This window comes from Pavona decussata, unplaced genomic scaffold (genome assembly GCF_977016875.1).
Source record: "Pavona decussata unplaced genomic scaffold, jaPavDecu1.1 SCAFFOLD_175, whole genome shotgun sequence".
Taxonomy (NCBI): Eukaryota; Metazoa; Cnidaria; class Anthozoa; order Scleractinia; family Agariciidae; genus Pavona; species Pavona decussata.
The window spans coordinates 1,815,001-1,829,378 of NW_028145586.1; the positions used below are offsets into that span (position 1 = coordinate 1,815,001).

The 14,378-nt window shown below is 40.2% G+C and overlaps 4 protein-coding genes across 4 annotated transcripts in view; 2 read left to right on the plus strand and 2 right to left on the minus strand.

Moving 5' to 3' along the window:
- Positions 1-2,781, plus strand: part of LOC146463605 (uncharacterized) — a 4,621-nt gene extending 1,840 nt beyond the window's left edge. The window contains exons 2-5 of the mRNA XM_085084350.1: positions 1,110-1,113; positions 1,267-1,496; positions 2,063-2,166; positions 2,565-2,781. Of these exons, the coding sequence (XP_084940476.1) occupies positions 1,110-1,113; positions 1,267-1,496; positions 2,063-2,166; positions 2,565-2,654 (428 nt within the window). The 3' untranslated portion in view covers positions 2,655-2,781. The remainder of the gene's footprint in view (positions 1-1,109; positions 1,114-1,266; positions 1,497-2,062; positions 2,167-2,564) is intronic.
- The window catches only part of LOC146463597 (uncharacterized), a 69,841-nt gene extending 66,765 nt beyond the window's left edge, over positions 1-3,076 (plus strand). Inside the window, exons 4-5 of the mRNA XM_085084395.1 lie at positions 2,686-2,814; positions 2,990-3,076. Of these exons, the coding sequence (XP_084940521.1) occupies positions 2,686-2,814; positions 2,990-3,076 (216 nt within the window). The remainder of the gene's footprint in view (positions 1-2,685; positions 2,815-2,989) is intronic.
- The window catches only part of LOC146463599 (contactin-2-like), a 119,576-nt gene that overhangs the window by 61,356 nt on the left and 43,842 nt on the right, over positions 1-14,378 (minus strand). The window lies entirely within an intron of this gene.
- On the minus strand, positions 11,209-14,107 carry LOC146463606 (uncharacterized). Its single transcript, XM_085084174.1, has 3 exons — positions 13,723-14,107; positions 12,828-13,433; positions 11,209-12,559 (listed from the first exon to the last, which is right to left on the minus strand). The coding sequence occupies exons 1-3, from the start codon at positions 14,003-14,005 to the stop codon at positions 11,403-11,405; spliced, it is 2,046 nt and encodes a 681-aa protein (XP_084940300.1). The 5' UTR covers positions 14,006-14,107; the 3' UTR covers positions 11,209-11,402.

A 14,378-nucleotide genomic window follows, 5' to 3' on the forward strand; every position in this document is an offset into this window, starting at 1 on the left:
GTTATATGAGCCATTACGCCAAACCGACTGGGAAATAATGGTCATTAAATCGTCTTGTGGTCGTTCTTGCAAAATGAAATCAACAAGACAAAGCAAATTTCTTGCTTGCTTTTAATAAAACAAATATTTCACTTGAGCTATTTGTGTACGAGATGATTACAGTCAACTCAACGCTATTCGCTTCATTGGCTATATATAATTTCAAGTCTAACGCGCGCTGGTGGAATCTGATTTGTTAAATAGTGATCATTCAATGAAAGCTTCTGACCAGTACTCAGTTCTGTTGAATAAACCTTTTACACCCGTAGTTTACAAGCTGAGCCGTTGGTTGAACACGGGCACAAAAACAATCTCAATAAAGAATTCCAACACTTGTTCATAAATTATCATTCTTAAAGACTTCTATCAATATTTCTTGTTCTCGTTTTCTGTATGACAATTTACCTTCAGTTACCAACTCTGTTGATAAACCAAACATTCGTTTCTTCTCCCCACCGACGCAGTACCACAGTTTCCTTACAAACCCCAGTCCGTTCTATGGTGCGGTTTGTTATGCTGTGAGCCGGTGGTTATAAGTTTTGGATCTGTGGATTACGTTCTCTGAAGTCTGGTGATTCTTTTAATATCTGTTGTTTTCAGAGTTAAAGAGGGTTGTGGGCTTTGTGGACTTTGTAGTACAATTAACTTCCTTAATTGCGAACTCGGGACCTTGAGTTAGTGTTCTTAATAGCGAGTGTCCATATATGGGGGAATTTATTGCAGTCAAACATCTGTAATTTATTTTGGCCCGGGATTTAGCTGCTGTCCATATTACCAGGGCGTCTGTAATAGTGAGATGTCCGCAAGTCAATAGTTGACTGTAGCTAGATAACATTTAATAAGGAGTTTGGTGTATCTCAACTTTTGTATAATTGAATATTTGTTTATCTAAATTACTTCTGATATGATTTAGTTTTGTAACCCTATATTTTTTACACAGGATTTTTACACAGTAATAAAGTTTACTACTCACCCATAATGGCGCCTTTTTGCATTTATGTGTTCGAATTCTGATTGGCTCGTTGCACTGTATACTTGATACTTTATTATGGTTTTGTATTCCTTTGCAGATAAGTACATGAAGGAGGAAATGTCACGCCTTTATCAAGAAAGAAAAAGAAAGGTAACAATTGCAGTAACTACTTCAGTCTGATCGAGTTTAAAACATGGATCATACTATTGAGCTCAATCCACTGACATGTATTTGTTTTGTCTGTGTAACTGAAGGAAATTAAATGTATCAAGTATTCAGCATAACAGAATACTGCTCAGCAGTGGAAAATCTAGAAACAATAGCAACAGTACTGTTGTTGTCGGGGAGTTTGAAGAAAGGAATGAAGGAAGAAAGCAACACAGATCTTCTAAGACACAGACGGCACCGGTCAGACCGTGCAATGCAAGCTTTAATGCAAGTTGTGATGAGAATAACGAGTTTGGTGATGAAATGTTAGCAGATGGTACTATTCTAATTTACATTCATATTAAAGGTTAATTATTTCAACAGATGTGCTAACTTCTCGGCCAAATATGCATTTTCAGATTAACCCTGTGGTATACAAGCAAACTTATACAGCTGTTTTGTCACCGTTTTACAAGGGGGTCGGGCGGGGATGGGAAGACCTTTTCCTGAGTTTTTGCTGAGACGACAACGTTTGGAAAAGCTGATGTGCGATGTCACCACTCAGCTGAATTGTTAGGCAACATTGAATTCATTAATACATGAGATTTGTACTGTATATAAATTAGGGAGTGCGTTCAATGTCACCAGGCTCCCTCTCCTTTGCCAAGTTGCTGATGATGTCATCCATCCCTGTAAAATCTGCGGTGAATGCCAGATACGCGTCCCAAGATCCATTCGTTCAATCAACGTTGTTTCATACAATCTCGACTCCAATATGTATTAGCAGTGCGTTCTTTCTACGTCGAACGCAACAATTACTCTTGCCAGGAAACCTGCTCAGATTCACTACTGGCTGTTTCATGTCAATTTTGATGCACAAATTTCGATCATGTTTGTATCCAGGTTTTGATGATCAAGACATGGAAAGACCATTATTCAGTCAGCCAGCTCAGTATCCTTTAGTTCCTTTGGTTCTATTAAAGCCTGACGCTCAACGGGTGATCCAGGTAAGAATACTCATAATAATAATTTGTATGGCGCAAATTAGCATGTGTATATGATCAAATGCGCCACGTGTATATGATCAAATGCGCCACTCATAAAAGCTTTGTCAAGTTAGAACGGTTTTACAATTGAGAGTCAAAAGTAAATCGCGTTTGCCTTACTTTGCTCTGTGACTGGTTCGCAAAAGTCGCGCCACTTTCTCAACCAATAAGAAAAAGAACCAAAACCAACCGTGACTTGCTCGCACGCATTTTCCCGCGCTTGGCGCCGGTTGCATATATTGCTTGGAATTCTGATTGGCTCGTTGCACTGTTTACTTCTGTTGTGATTGGCCAGAGTAATTGCTTTGTTTTTGGTTTCACGACACTTGATTGAAAACGTCTGTTTCTTCTTCCTTTAGCTCTCGCCCCTTATTATGATGATAGTGTTGATGATAAAGCGTCTTGTTACTATGTTTTCATCCCTGAGTCATCCTTTAGTGGAAGTCTAACTTGTGAGTCTATCTTTATATTACACTGTAGGTCCAAACCACCATTAACCGTTATCTTCGAGATTATCAGCGAGATGGAGTTCGCTTTCTGTTTCAACACTTCTCAAAAAACACCGGAGCAATCCTTGGCGATGACATGGGTTTAGGAAAGACAGTTCAGGTAATTAACTTTTTTTTTCAAATTTAAAAAGTTGTTGTTTGAAACTTTTTAATTGAGTTTGTCGCGGGCCAGGGCCAATTCTTTATGTGCGGAGAGAAACAGCTGAAGGTACGGGGCGAATTGATAGTGGGCGAAATGACTTTACACTAAATTTATTTTTGTTCGGATCTTTCAGGTTATTTCTTTCATTGCTGCCGTTTTGGGAAAAACTGGAACAAAAGCTGACATATCCTGCAAATTCATAGATAGAAAAACCAAATAGAAACAGGTTTGTAAAAGAAGATTATCTGCATCCATTTTAACGAGCGAAACAAGCCAAAGGGCTCAGCGGTGCTGGGACCTTTTTTTCGACTGATATCTTTTAGTGTTCATCAGGTCATCTTCAGAGAGCTTTGGTAGTCCTCGCACTTTAGGGATGAAACTTTGATGTATTAATTTCACTCAGGAATGTTGGAAGGTGTTAATCTACTAAATTGGTCGTAAACCGAAGGGTGTGAAGAGCTGTCTACACTACACGGGAGCTTTCTGTGATTTCTTAACGCCTGTATAAACTACTGACAATTGCTGAATTGCCGGGCAATTTGCATGCGAGTAGAGTAGAGCCCGCATTATGCCAGAATCGGTATACTAAGACTGCCTTATACTCACAATCCCTGTGTTCAAGTTTCATCGGAACAAAGTTAAAATCCTGAAAAGATTAAAAAAAATACACGGTATAATTACGACGGAAATCGGAAACGTTTGTGCAGAGATTCTTAAACCGCCTTGAGAGGACGACTGGATGTGGTACTTACCACTTACGAGACTATGAGAAATCATTTGGTGAGTTGTACCACAAAAGCTAATAAGAACAAAAAAGGTAAAAAAGTAACGATCCCCAAAGAAAGACCAGCCGAAATACGGTACGCGAACGCGTGCAGAAAGCGCGTCTGAAGCGCGTCATTTCTCCTCGCGTTTGCCAATTTTGGCGCGAGCGCTTTCGTCCGCTTTACTAGCCCAGAGAGAAATAAGAGAATACTCGAAATACAAGACTGTCCATATGAATTTTCCTTCAGTTTTGCTCGTGTAATACGTGTTTGAACAAGACTTATTCTATACATACAAGTAACTGAAGTGAGCAAGGCTGATACTGCGTAGAAAATTCAACACGACAGCGACATGATAGAGACGAAACTGAGAGTAAAAGATGCAACCGTGGACAGCTGTTTCGAGCTGGTTATTAAATTCAGATGTTTACTAACGTCGGAGCTATCATGTCGCTGTCGTGTTAAGTTTTCCTCTCAGTATCACCTTTGCTTACTTCAGTTACTTGTATGTATATAATACACCTTCGTCAAACATGTATACTGGGAGCAGTTGCTTTTATGTTTATTTCTGGCTGATTAAATCGTTCACAGATCCTGCGTATACCAGCAGCATTGTCGTTCGCGGTCTTTTGCCACTTATTCTCGATTAAATACGATAATGTTCCCTTCTTTTGCTCTCATTTTCGTTCCTCAGGATGATCTGAACAAACTCAAATGGCTGGCGGTAATCATGGACGAAGTTCATCGTCTCAAAGATCGCAAAGCTCAGATAACTATCGCCGCTAAAGCTCTTAGTGTCAAGAGAAGGTGAAAAATAAATCCTTTATAATTAGTGTGCAGCGGTTGTATTAAATGATTGTTTCATTGATTGTATTTAGTCACACGAGACCACAGACAGCCAACGCGGCTGGCATATGAACTCCGGCTTCTGTATCTATGAAGCGACAGTAAGCATCATTACTCCTACCTGTATAGGGGTCGGGGGCGGGGTGATGTCAATTAATCACAGGACACCCAACATGAGATGAGTGGGCGTAGTAATTCACCGCGGTCAAATGTACCAAAATAAAGAAAAAGGCCTTTGCGAGCTCAACTCCCTTGCATGGCATAGTAGTCCACAGGATAACCAGCATGAAGTAACTTGGAGACTAGTCTCTTACAGGATAACCAGCATGTAGTAATACTCCCCCTGGATGAGATGTTGGCTAATCACAAGATACTATCCAGCATGAAATCACAAGGAGTATTTTGTCAAAACAAACCAACGGTGAAAGTCCCAGCAGTCGCTTCGTTCTGCATAACCCAGAGTTTTAAACACCGGTCTTATCCGGTTTGTTTGTATATACAGACTCACAGGAACCCCACCTCAGAACAAGTTGAAGGAATTCTGGTGCGTGCTGGACTGGGCAAACCCAGGGAGTCTGGGGAAAGCTAAGCAGTTCAACCTGCAGTTTGGTAAGCCAATCAGAAAAGGGCAGAGATATGATGCAACCAAAAGAGAACTGGCACTAGCCAGGAAAAGTAAGTATACACAGATAATAATAATAATAATAATAATAATAATAATAATAATAATAATAATAATAATAATAATAATGAGGCTTTATTTAATCTGATCAATGTAAACAGATAGTAAAGTACGGAGAATGAGGTCCCTCAGAAAGAAGCGAATCCCAAAGGTAGTAAAAAACGTTTTGAGTCTTGATACACTGTAGGTGTTTGCAAGATAAGAGCACAGATATCATTATGGTACAAAATTAAAACCTTAATACACGCTTTCATAGACCTTTTTTATGTCTGTGTGTAAGCTTCATTCAGCAAATGGAAGTAGCAAATAGAACACGCTTTTGTACTGAAATAAGAATCTCGATCCAGCACAGAGGCATAAGTGGCAAGCGGACTCGCATTCAATTAAAATACCATTTTTACGCTCTAAATTTCCTTAGAGATAATTGTCCGCTCTCCATAATAGAAGCCCTGCATGAAAGTAAATCTTTTGATGTTTAACTATGAAATCATAAAAGCGCGACCCCGAAAGATACGGTGAAATGTGATGTTTGGTAATAAAATCTCGAGATAAAGAAATTTCCCCGCCATGTGAAAGTTATGGACTCTGAAATTAACAGTTAACGTTAATGTTTTCGTCGAAATCACTAGGGTAACGAGCCTCCTAAAGGAAAGGGAATCCCAAACTAACGATCACCTGACAAAAAATTGAAGAACTCGACAAAGTACAGCCCGAAAGTGAGATAATTTCAAAATACATGCCTTGCATCCAAGAGATTGCTTGCTCAAGGAAAGAGTGCTTGTTCCAGAATCCTTAAGGTCTTCGAGTCCAGTCCCGTTAAATCCATAACGTTCTTTGTCCCTTTTTGTGCATTGAAGTGGTTTCGACGTTTCAAAGCTAAGAAAGTATTTTTATTCCTTCTTTCAATGCCGAGGTGATTAAGGTATATATCTCTATTCAAGGACTATTGACGATTTTCTACTCGTACGCTTTGGAGGGCGGTCTATCAAAGATTACACCGCCCCTTGGAAGGCAATGTTATGACAAGTTTTCGGATGAGCACTGCCAAAAAGCCGGTCTCCAATAAATGCGTACCGTTTCTAAGCCTTGGGATTTTTTTTGTTACTGTTTTTTAGAATCGAAAGTTCTTCAAGATAAAATTGACAAATTCTTTCTTCGACGGACGAAAGACTTGATAGCAAGTCAGCTGCCTAGCAGGGGTACGTTCATTACAGCTAAGGTGGCCTTCAAACCGGTTTGTCGAGTTTTAGGTTTACTTTTCTCTCTTTCCGCATGAGTTGGTGGTGTTTTGTCCGCTGACATCATTCCAAGAAGACGTGTACCAGAGTCTCCCTTAGAACCCGGATGTGGAATTGATCAGTAAAAAGAACTTTCCCTGTGACTGTGGCAGTGGGGTGGACAGGGGCAAATGTTGTAACATGGAAAGTACAGTAGAATCTAGATAATGTGAAGCGGATTCAAAACTCTAAATTTTGCACGACCACAGCAACGGTTTATGGTTTATTAACGAAAATACCATTGCACTAAAAAAAGTGAATTGCCGTAAATTTTAGAAATGTTCAAAAGTGAATTTACAAGTTAGGGATTGGATTACAGTACGATGTTTACAACTGGGAATAAAAACTCTAAATATCAAACCTAGTGGTTGTAATTTCTAAATAACATGGCTGGTATGAAACTGTTCTTAAAAAGATTAGCAACAAGACGTTGAGAGATGCCGGATCTTTTTTAGACTTGGATCAGTAAAATACTTGAGATAAGAAATTGTAGCTGGCAAGATTAATCCTAACGGCCAGGGGGGGCTGGCAGCTACCTTTGATCTTGCCGCTTTTCGGAAAGACATGATCGCCCCAGTAAAGAAATCTGTCAATCATGTCATGTCCGTGGCGACTCGACGGTGGAAAACGCAGTCGTATTTAGTTGTTGTTTATTTACTGTTAGCGTGTTTTTTTTTGTTTGTTTGTTTTTTTTGCGGTAGTACGAAGTTTGAACACTACGATTAATCAAGACCGCTGGAATGAGGTGCCAGCTTTGTTTTAGGTTAGTAGAGCCGTAGGCATTGAAATTGCGAGCGACATGTTCTCAGCTGAGCTGAGATTTTACCAGCGAGTGTTTGTGGTGAAGAATATGGTTTGTAATGTAGCGAACGATTATGGTTTTCGTCGTCTCAGGAAGATATTGTACGTCGACAAAATAGATTTAAATTGCGATTCTTGTTCAGTTCTGAAGAAACTAGAAGCCACACAGTGTTTCACGACTGTCATCGCGAAAGCCCAGAATGTAAGCTTTTTTCTCAAGATCGGCTTGGAACTTTAACGTAAACTTATTAAAAGTATTTGTCCCACATTTTATCCGTATTAACTGTTGAAAGCGTAGTTACGAGTGAAACAACATGTTTATTTTATGGAATACTCCTTCTGTTTAAATGTCGCGTGATGACAGTTATTCCTGTAAGTTTAATTTTAATGCAGAAATGGTTTAAATGCATACACAAGGAAAACGGCTTGAGTCCTTAAGAAATTTTTAGATAAGAAAATTTTGCAACTATAAAGGATAGCTTATAAAGATCTCAGAAGAAGATTGATTGTGAATAGAGCTACCAGGTTTTTATGAGCGGATGCAAGGGTGTTTGCCTGTACAAGGAGATTAACTTACGTGAAAAGACATTCAGGTCCTTATTCTCTTGTGCAAAAAAATGGGAAGTTGAGTTCAGTAGCACCGGGTTAACAATGTACTGATACACTGAGATCCTGCAGAAACCACATGCATGTGCAGAAAGCTTGGAAGGTACATGTAAATATTATTGTCTTACCTGTCACCCTTACAGATGTCCATGACCACCTGTATCGGTATGGTGGTTTTTCCCCATTGGTGGATGTCAAAATGGGGCTACTGGGAATACACCCTAAAACCCAACTGCCAGGGAGATACAGTACAAAGTAGATCCCGGGATGGCAAATCAACCATGGTTTCTCTATGTATGCAACAGCCATTTCAAAGAAGACGGCAATCTAAATTATCGCCCCTTGATTACTGAAGTGTTTCTAGCAACTCGAGGATTAACCCAGCTGACCAATTACTCTGCAGTATAATTATGTCATCAGTACATTACAATATACATCAGAACTGTAACATATTGCAATATTGTTTAATTGGTACATATTGTGTAACATAGTCAAGTGTAATTAGCATATTGTATATTATGCAATTACTGCACATTTTCACACACTTGCACAGTGTAATATAATGACTGGCTGGAGTATTGCTGTTTAGCACCCTGCCTCTTTTATGTTTCAGTTCTTACCGCAGAGGTATGATAGACAAAATCTAAAATAATGAAATATAACTTCACCTCTTTCTTTAAATGATGAGATTTATTACCAAGCACACATACTGAATTCAAAAGTCAATATTTGTTGTGGCTCACTTGGCAAAGTTGAAAAGCAAAGTGCTGCTAACATCACCTCTCAACTTTTCACCATTTAGAAGAGATTGAAAAAGAAAGATCTGTTGTTGAGAGTATGATAGTAACATTTTAACTTAAGCAAAACAGAAAATTAGATCACCAGAACCTCCACAGTTCGTTGACTCCCAGTATGTAGTTGCTGTAAAGGGAGGAAATTCTACAGTGTACATAAATGAAAAAAATAGGGAAGGTAACGATAAAGTGGAATAAAGGAAGTCTTACTACCTCTCGCGAGTGTCAATTTCTACAGGAGCAGGTCTAGCCCTGTGAACTATGTGACAGATCAATATACAGTCAACTCTCTCGTAAGCGACAACCCTTGGTGCACGACAAAGTGGTCGCTTACAGGAGGTGATCGCTTACGGGAAAGATCAACAAAATAAGCCTAATGCTGGACTGATAAATTAATTACCTAAAAATATTACCCTAGCAGCTAAAATTAGGCAAATAGAAACTAATTTATTTGATTTTTTCACATCTATTCATTCTTCTGACGAAACTTTGTGTAACATTTTAGAGCAGATCACTGAAACAATTCCCATTTACCTACAGATCTAATTATGGTAATCTTCTCTGTCTGTAAACTGTCAGTTGTCCGGGGTAGCGTCATTAAAAAATTGAACTTTTGTTACTTCTGAGTAATTATTTACTCAGATCATACGCGAATATGTTGGGTGGTCGCTTACCGGAAACAGAAAACAAATGAATATGTCAAATTTCTGGCCTTAAACGGACAATATCACGCTATTTTTAGTAACACATCGAAAATCGGAAAGACGCTATTCAGTTGTTAGCAGCCAAGATATAATGACAAAATTTCATTAAAAGACTATCAGAATGCAAAGAAACTATCCAAGGATATTTTCGCCGGCAGATGACCAAGATAGAGAGGGGTTCAAATTTGAAAACGTCTGGCGGACGTTTTCAAATTTCGCTGTTGTAACGCACTAAAAATCGCCGGTTGTACTATATTTTAGTTCAACCTTTCGTCTTAGAATCACTATAAATATTTCTTTAAATTAGCGATTGAGAAATTAATTAACACAGTGTTCAAAGTTTTAATTTAGTGAATTTTGGCCAAAAATCATGATATCTCCCATGATACTGCCCCTTTAAAAGTGGTCGCGGTCTCTTAGAAATTTGAGTGGTGGTCGCTTACGAGAGAGCTCTTGAAACAGTATTTAATTGAGAAACAAAACGGTTGTTTAAGAAGTGGTTGCTTACGGGAGGTGGTCGCTTACGAGAAGTGGTCGCTTTGAGAGAGTTGACTATACTGATCCTCTCCGGGGTCAGCTAGTCGTTGGTTGCAGTATTTTCGTTTTTCGCTACAGAATTTGCATCCGTGATCCCTCTTGATGACCAAACTTCAGGTAAAATAGCGACCGAAACCTTCCTGTGATGTTTGGTTATCGATTAGCCAAATTGTTTGCGAATCCGCACAGACGCGCTTTCACATAAAATCTCCGCCATGTTTGTTTATCAAAAAATCAGTACTTAGTCTCGCTCAGCCAAATTTCTTAACTGGGGCGATCATGTAAACTCGGATCCAGGCCTGCCCCCCCCCCCCCCTGGCTAGGTGGATTATATGCCACTAATACAGCTTATCGCGTGTATTCAAATCAAGCGGCTCAAGTATCTTGGCCTTGTCTGTTAAGTTGACTTCACGAGCCTTTTGTAGAGAATCCCGGTCAAAACGGTCCTCCTGACAATGTTAGACTGTAACGCTGAGTTACATTTTCTTTTCTTCTTTACTTGTCTTGCTCCACTGCTAGTCACGACAACTGCTCTTCTACAACTGAATCACAACTAACGCTCAATTAACTACGAGCTTGAATTTTCGTAGTCAGCGGTCAGCGAAGATGGTCGAGCTTTCTGCTTGCCTACTGCAACAACCTCAGCACTCATTTGATGAAATAAATCTTCTTAAAGGAAACCTCCACTCTTGAAATAAATTAACGTTGAATTGTTTAAAATACAATCTAATTTCAAATTTTGTTGGAAAAATGGACATAATATTTCTTTGTCAGACAAAACAGAATTTGATTATCGCCTATATTTCATTTTAAATTTCCCGGGCGCCGCCATCTTGGATTTCATGACGTAAAACGGTTGCTCAATTGTTTCGCACAAAAGAACTTCTGCTTACTGACAATAGCGGCAACCATATGACGTCATAAAATCCAACATGGCGGCGCCCGGGAAATTTAAAATCCAAAGCAGGCGATAATCATATCTAATTTTTTGCACACTTGAATGTCATTTCTGCTATTTAAAGTAAAATTTAGAATTTAGGCACTATTTTCGACAATTCACCGTCAATTTGTTGTCGGAGTGGAGGTTCCCTTTAACGAGCGAGATACGTAACAGTTTGTTACAACTGACAGACCTGTGTAAGGCCCTCAGATTCAGGATCAAATAGGAATTTGGAGAACAGAAATGACACAGTGGTGTGAGCACTCGCCTCCCACCAAGGTGGCTCGGGTTCGATCCCCGGACTCGCGTCATATGTGGGTTGAGTTTGTTGTTGGTTCTCGTCCTTAATCCGAGAGGTTTTTTTCTAGGTACTCCAGTTTTCGCTCTTTTTTTTCTTTCTTTCCAAATTTCCACATCTTTTTTAATTACTATTTTACACGATGTCTCAGTGTTAAACTTGCCGCATATAAGTCTCGTTCCATATCATTTGTACACATTAATAATCAGCTAAAAAGGAAGTAAAAACTAAAAAGAATCACCTTTCTCGTTCCAACTATTTGAAAAAGTTCTGGAAATAACGTTACAACGTCACTGTTCATTCTATGCCATAGCACTTCAATTTTCCTAATGTGTGGTAACCTTGCTGAGAGCCATACCCGCCAGTATCCCCAAACCTGAGCTGTTTAACTGGAAGACGTGTCTTGTCAGTGAGGAAACCGCTGTCTTCACGCCATACACGATCATCCTTATCGCAGTTACAACCATAGCGGGAGTCTGCACATGAGTTGGTCATCCCGCATGCGCACTTACCACTAACAGATGCTCCACCCCAGTACGTCATCTTAGTAGAATCACGTGACACCCACCATCCATATGGACTGAAGTTGTAAAGTAAAACCGAACCATAACACTCGTACTTGATGAACTGTTCACAGTGTGAAGAGACTCTGGTGAGACTCGCCAGCTGAGACAGACTAGCTCCTGTGTAACGAATATCACGTGAGTAGCTACCTTGACCGCCCCACCTTTGTCCATTATACACGGACGTTCTGCTTTCACTGTTGTGACTGATGACTGTCACGCCAACTCCATTCTTGTCAATCATGTCGCAGTACACTGTAAATGGTGCCAGACCTCCTGTGCCATCTGGATCAATGACGTAATTTCCGCTTAAACTGCTGACGTACTTCCTTATCACAGAACAGGAAGCAGCATTAACTGGGGAATTGATTTTGACTTTAGCTTCTACTGTTGTCAGTGCATTAGTCGCTCTACAGGTGTAATATCCCTCGTGAGATTTCTTGATGTTTTGAAGAACCAGTGTTCCATTCAATAGAATATGCGAGTCCACAGGAAGTGAAGACTTGCCATCCTTTGTCCAGGTGACTGTAGGTCTCAGGTCACTCTCGGCCACACACTTTAAACGGACTGTTGAACCAATCACAGGAGTCACTTCTTTAGGTGGGCGGACTTTGAATCGCAGACGAGAAAATACCGTGAGTTGAGCGAAGGCTGTTGCTGATCCTAAAATATTTTCTGCCTTACAGATGTATGTACCTCTGTCTTTCTTTTCCACTTTGTAGATCGTTAGGTTTCCATTCTTGACTTCCGTTCTACTTTTTGGCAAACCACCAAATGGTTTAGACCATGTGATACTCGGCTGCGGCTGACCAGCAGCAGTGCAGGCGATGGTGACGTTTTGTTCTTCTTCTGCCAACAGTGCTTTGGCTGACAGCAAAATCTGGGGATCGACTGTGGAAAGCGGAGACAGAACATGATATGATAAAATTCACGAGAACGAACGCAAGCGCGCTATGACAAACAAATCAATCCGATTAATCTGAGGCATTACCGTCACTCGTATCTTAATTTTTCTACATGTTCCCACAGTAATTATACCGCAATAAACGGCAGTGAAAAAGCAGATGCTAGAAAATGTAACACAAAATGGAGCTTGGGAAGAAAGTGCCCGTTTGACAGAAATGACTGAAACGAGACAAAAGCGTATTGAACAACTTACATTGAACAGTTAGTTTTGCTGTGGCGTTGACACTTCCCAACAAGTTTTCAGCTCTGCAGCTGTAAACTCCGTCATCTCCAGGTCTAACGTCCTTCACAATCAAAGCGCCACTGGGCTCAATCAGGTGACGTCTAGCCGGAAGTGAAGAATTCAGCTTCGACCACCTGACATTTGGAGGTGGATTACCATCTGCTGTACATTTCAAGATGGCTGTTTGACTTTCATTGGCTGTCGTTCCAACTGGACGCTGCACCAGAGAGGGAGCCGAGATGGACTGGCCCGGCTCACCTTTGGCGCCTTTCATCCCCGGTGGGCCCCTTGGTCCCGCGGGACCAGGATCACCCGGCACTCCGAGATCACCTTTTATCCCCACTGGTCCTTGAAGCCCTACTGGTCCATATTTTCCAGGGGGACCTGGTCTCCCTCGTCGTCCTGCATTACCCTTTGGTCCTGGGAGGCAGAGCGTTTTATCTCTGGCACAGATTTGGTTTTGCAGCAGAAGAAGCTCTTTTTTGATCAGCAGTTTAACTTCAAAAGCTGTTTGGACAGATTGTTGTGAATCATCGGGTGAAGCGCGTTTTTGTCTTGACCAGATGGCTTTATCACCTTGAAAATTTAAAAATTAATATCAAAAGGTATAAACGAACTTATGATACAGAAAGAGATAAAGAATGATAAACTGATAAATGTTTACTAAAAAACCGAGCCAAGGTTCAAATATTTGTCACGCTGTCTTAGCTGAGAGCCACAATTCTCCGAGTTCCTTTTTAAGGTAGATCGACAAAGTCTAAATTTTGCCTTACAAATTTTGCATCACTGTCTAAAGGAAACTGAGTTTAAAGACAGAGAATAATGCCGATACATTGTGAAATTAAAATGTTTTGAAGATGCCAACGACAGGAGCCAAACTTACCTTGTGTTTCCCGCCAATGACCTTGTGAATGGCTGTCTTTATAATCTTGCCATCTTTCGTAATTCTGCTGTACTTTACGAAGGATTTGTGTCTCTAACTGATCACATGTTTTTACTGAGTGTGATATCAGTCGATGATGTTCTTGAATTTTGAGTTCCACGTGGATAAGTGCGATACAACACACAACAGACAACAGCAAGCCAGACATGGAACACAAGCTGCGGAATCTGTCTGTACGCTTCTCTTCTTGATCATGTTTTTTCATTGTTGTTGCGACTGCCACGGAAAGCTTTGCAATTGAAATAGTCTTTGTCTTCTTTACCGGCCTTCAGACTAGTGCACTAAAGTGTAGTTCGTGCTTAGGATATTTTAGTCGTTTCCTTTCGTGCGAGATCCACTGATTAACTTCTATGATTCCACAATATATATCAGATTGTGTTTGGGCTTGTTCTGTAGATTCACTGTCACAAGAAGTGTATCAATTTACTGAGGTCAAACGAGTTCGCTAAGAAAGAAAACAACTGTCGGATTACGCTTTTATCACGTCGCTGTAAAATATCTGGTGAAATACAAAGGTAATTTGTCATTTATGAACGGTGATATCCCATTCAGTAGTTTGAGGGGTTAATGACTGATGC

Bases quoted from the DNA above. Each gene is read 5' to 3' on its own strand.
- LOC146463606 (XM_085084174.1), bottom strand. From the start codon at position 14,005: ATGAAAAAACATGATCAAGAAGAGAAGCGTACAGACAGATTCCGCAGC. The intron at 13,434-13,722 runs GTTGGCATCTTC...TAAATTTTCAAG, and splicing joins AGGTAAGTTTGGCTCCTGTC to GTGATAAAGCCATCTGGTCA. The intron at 12,560-12,827 runs GTAAGTTGTTCA...CGCTTTCCACAG, and splicing joins AGCAAAACTAACTGTTCAAT to TCGATCCCCAGATTTTGCTG.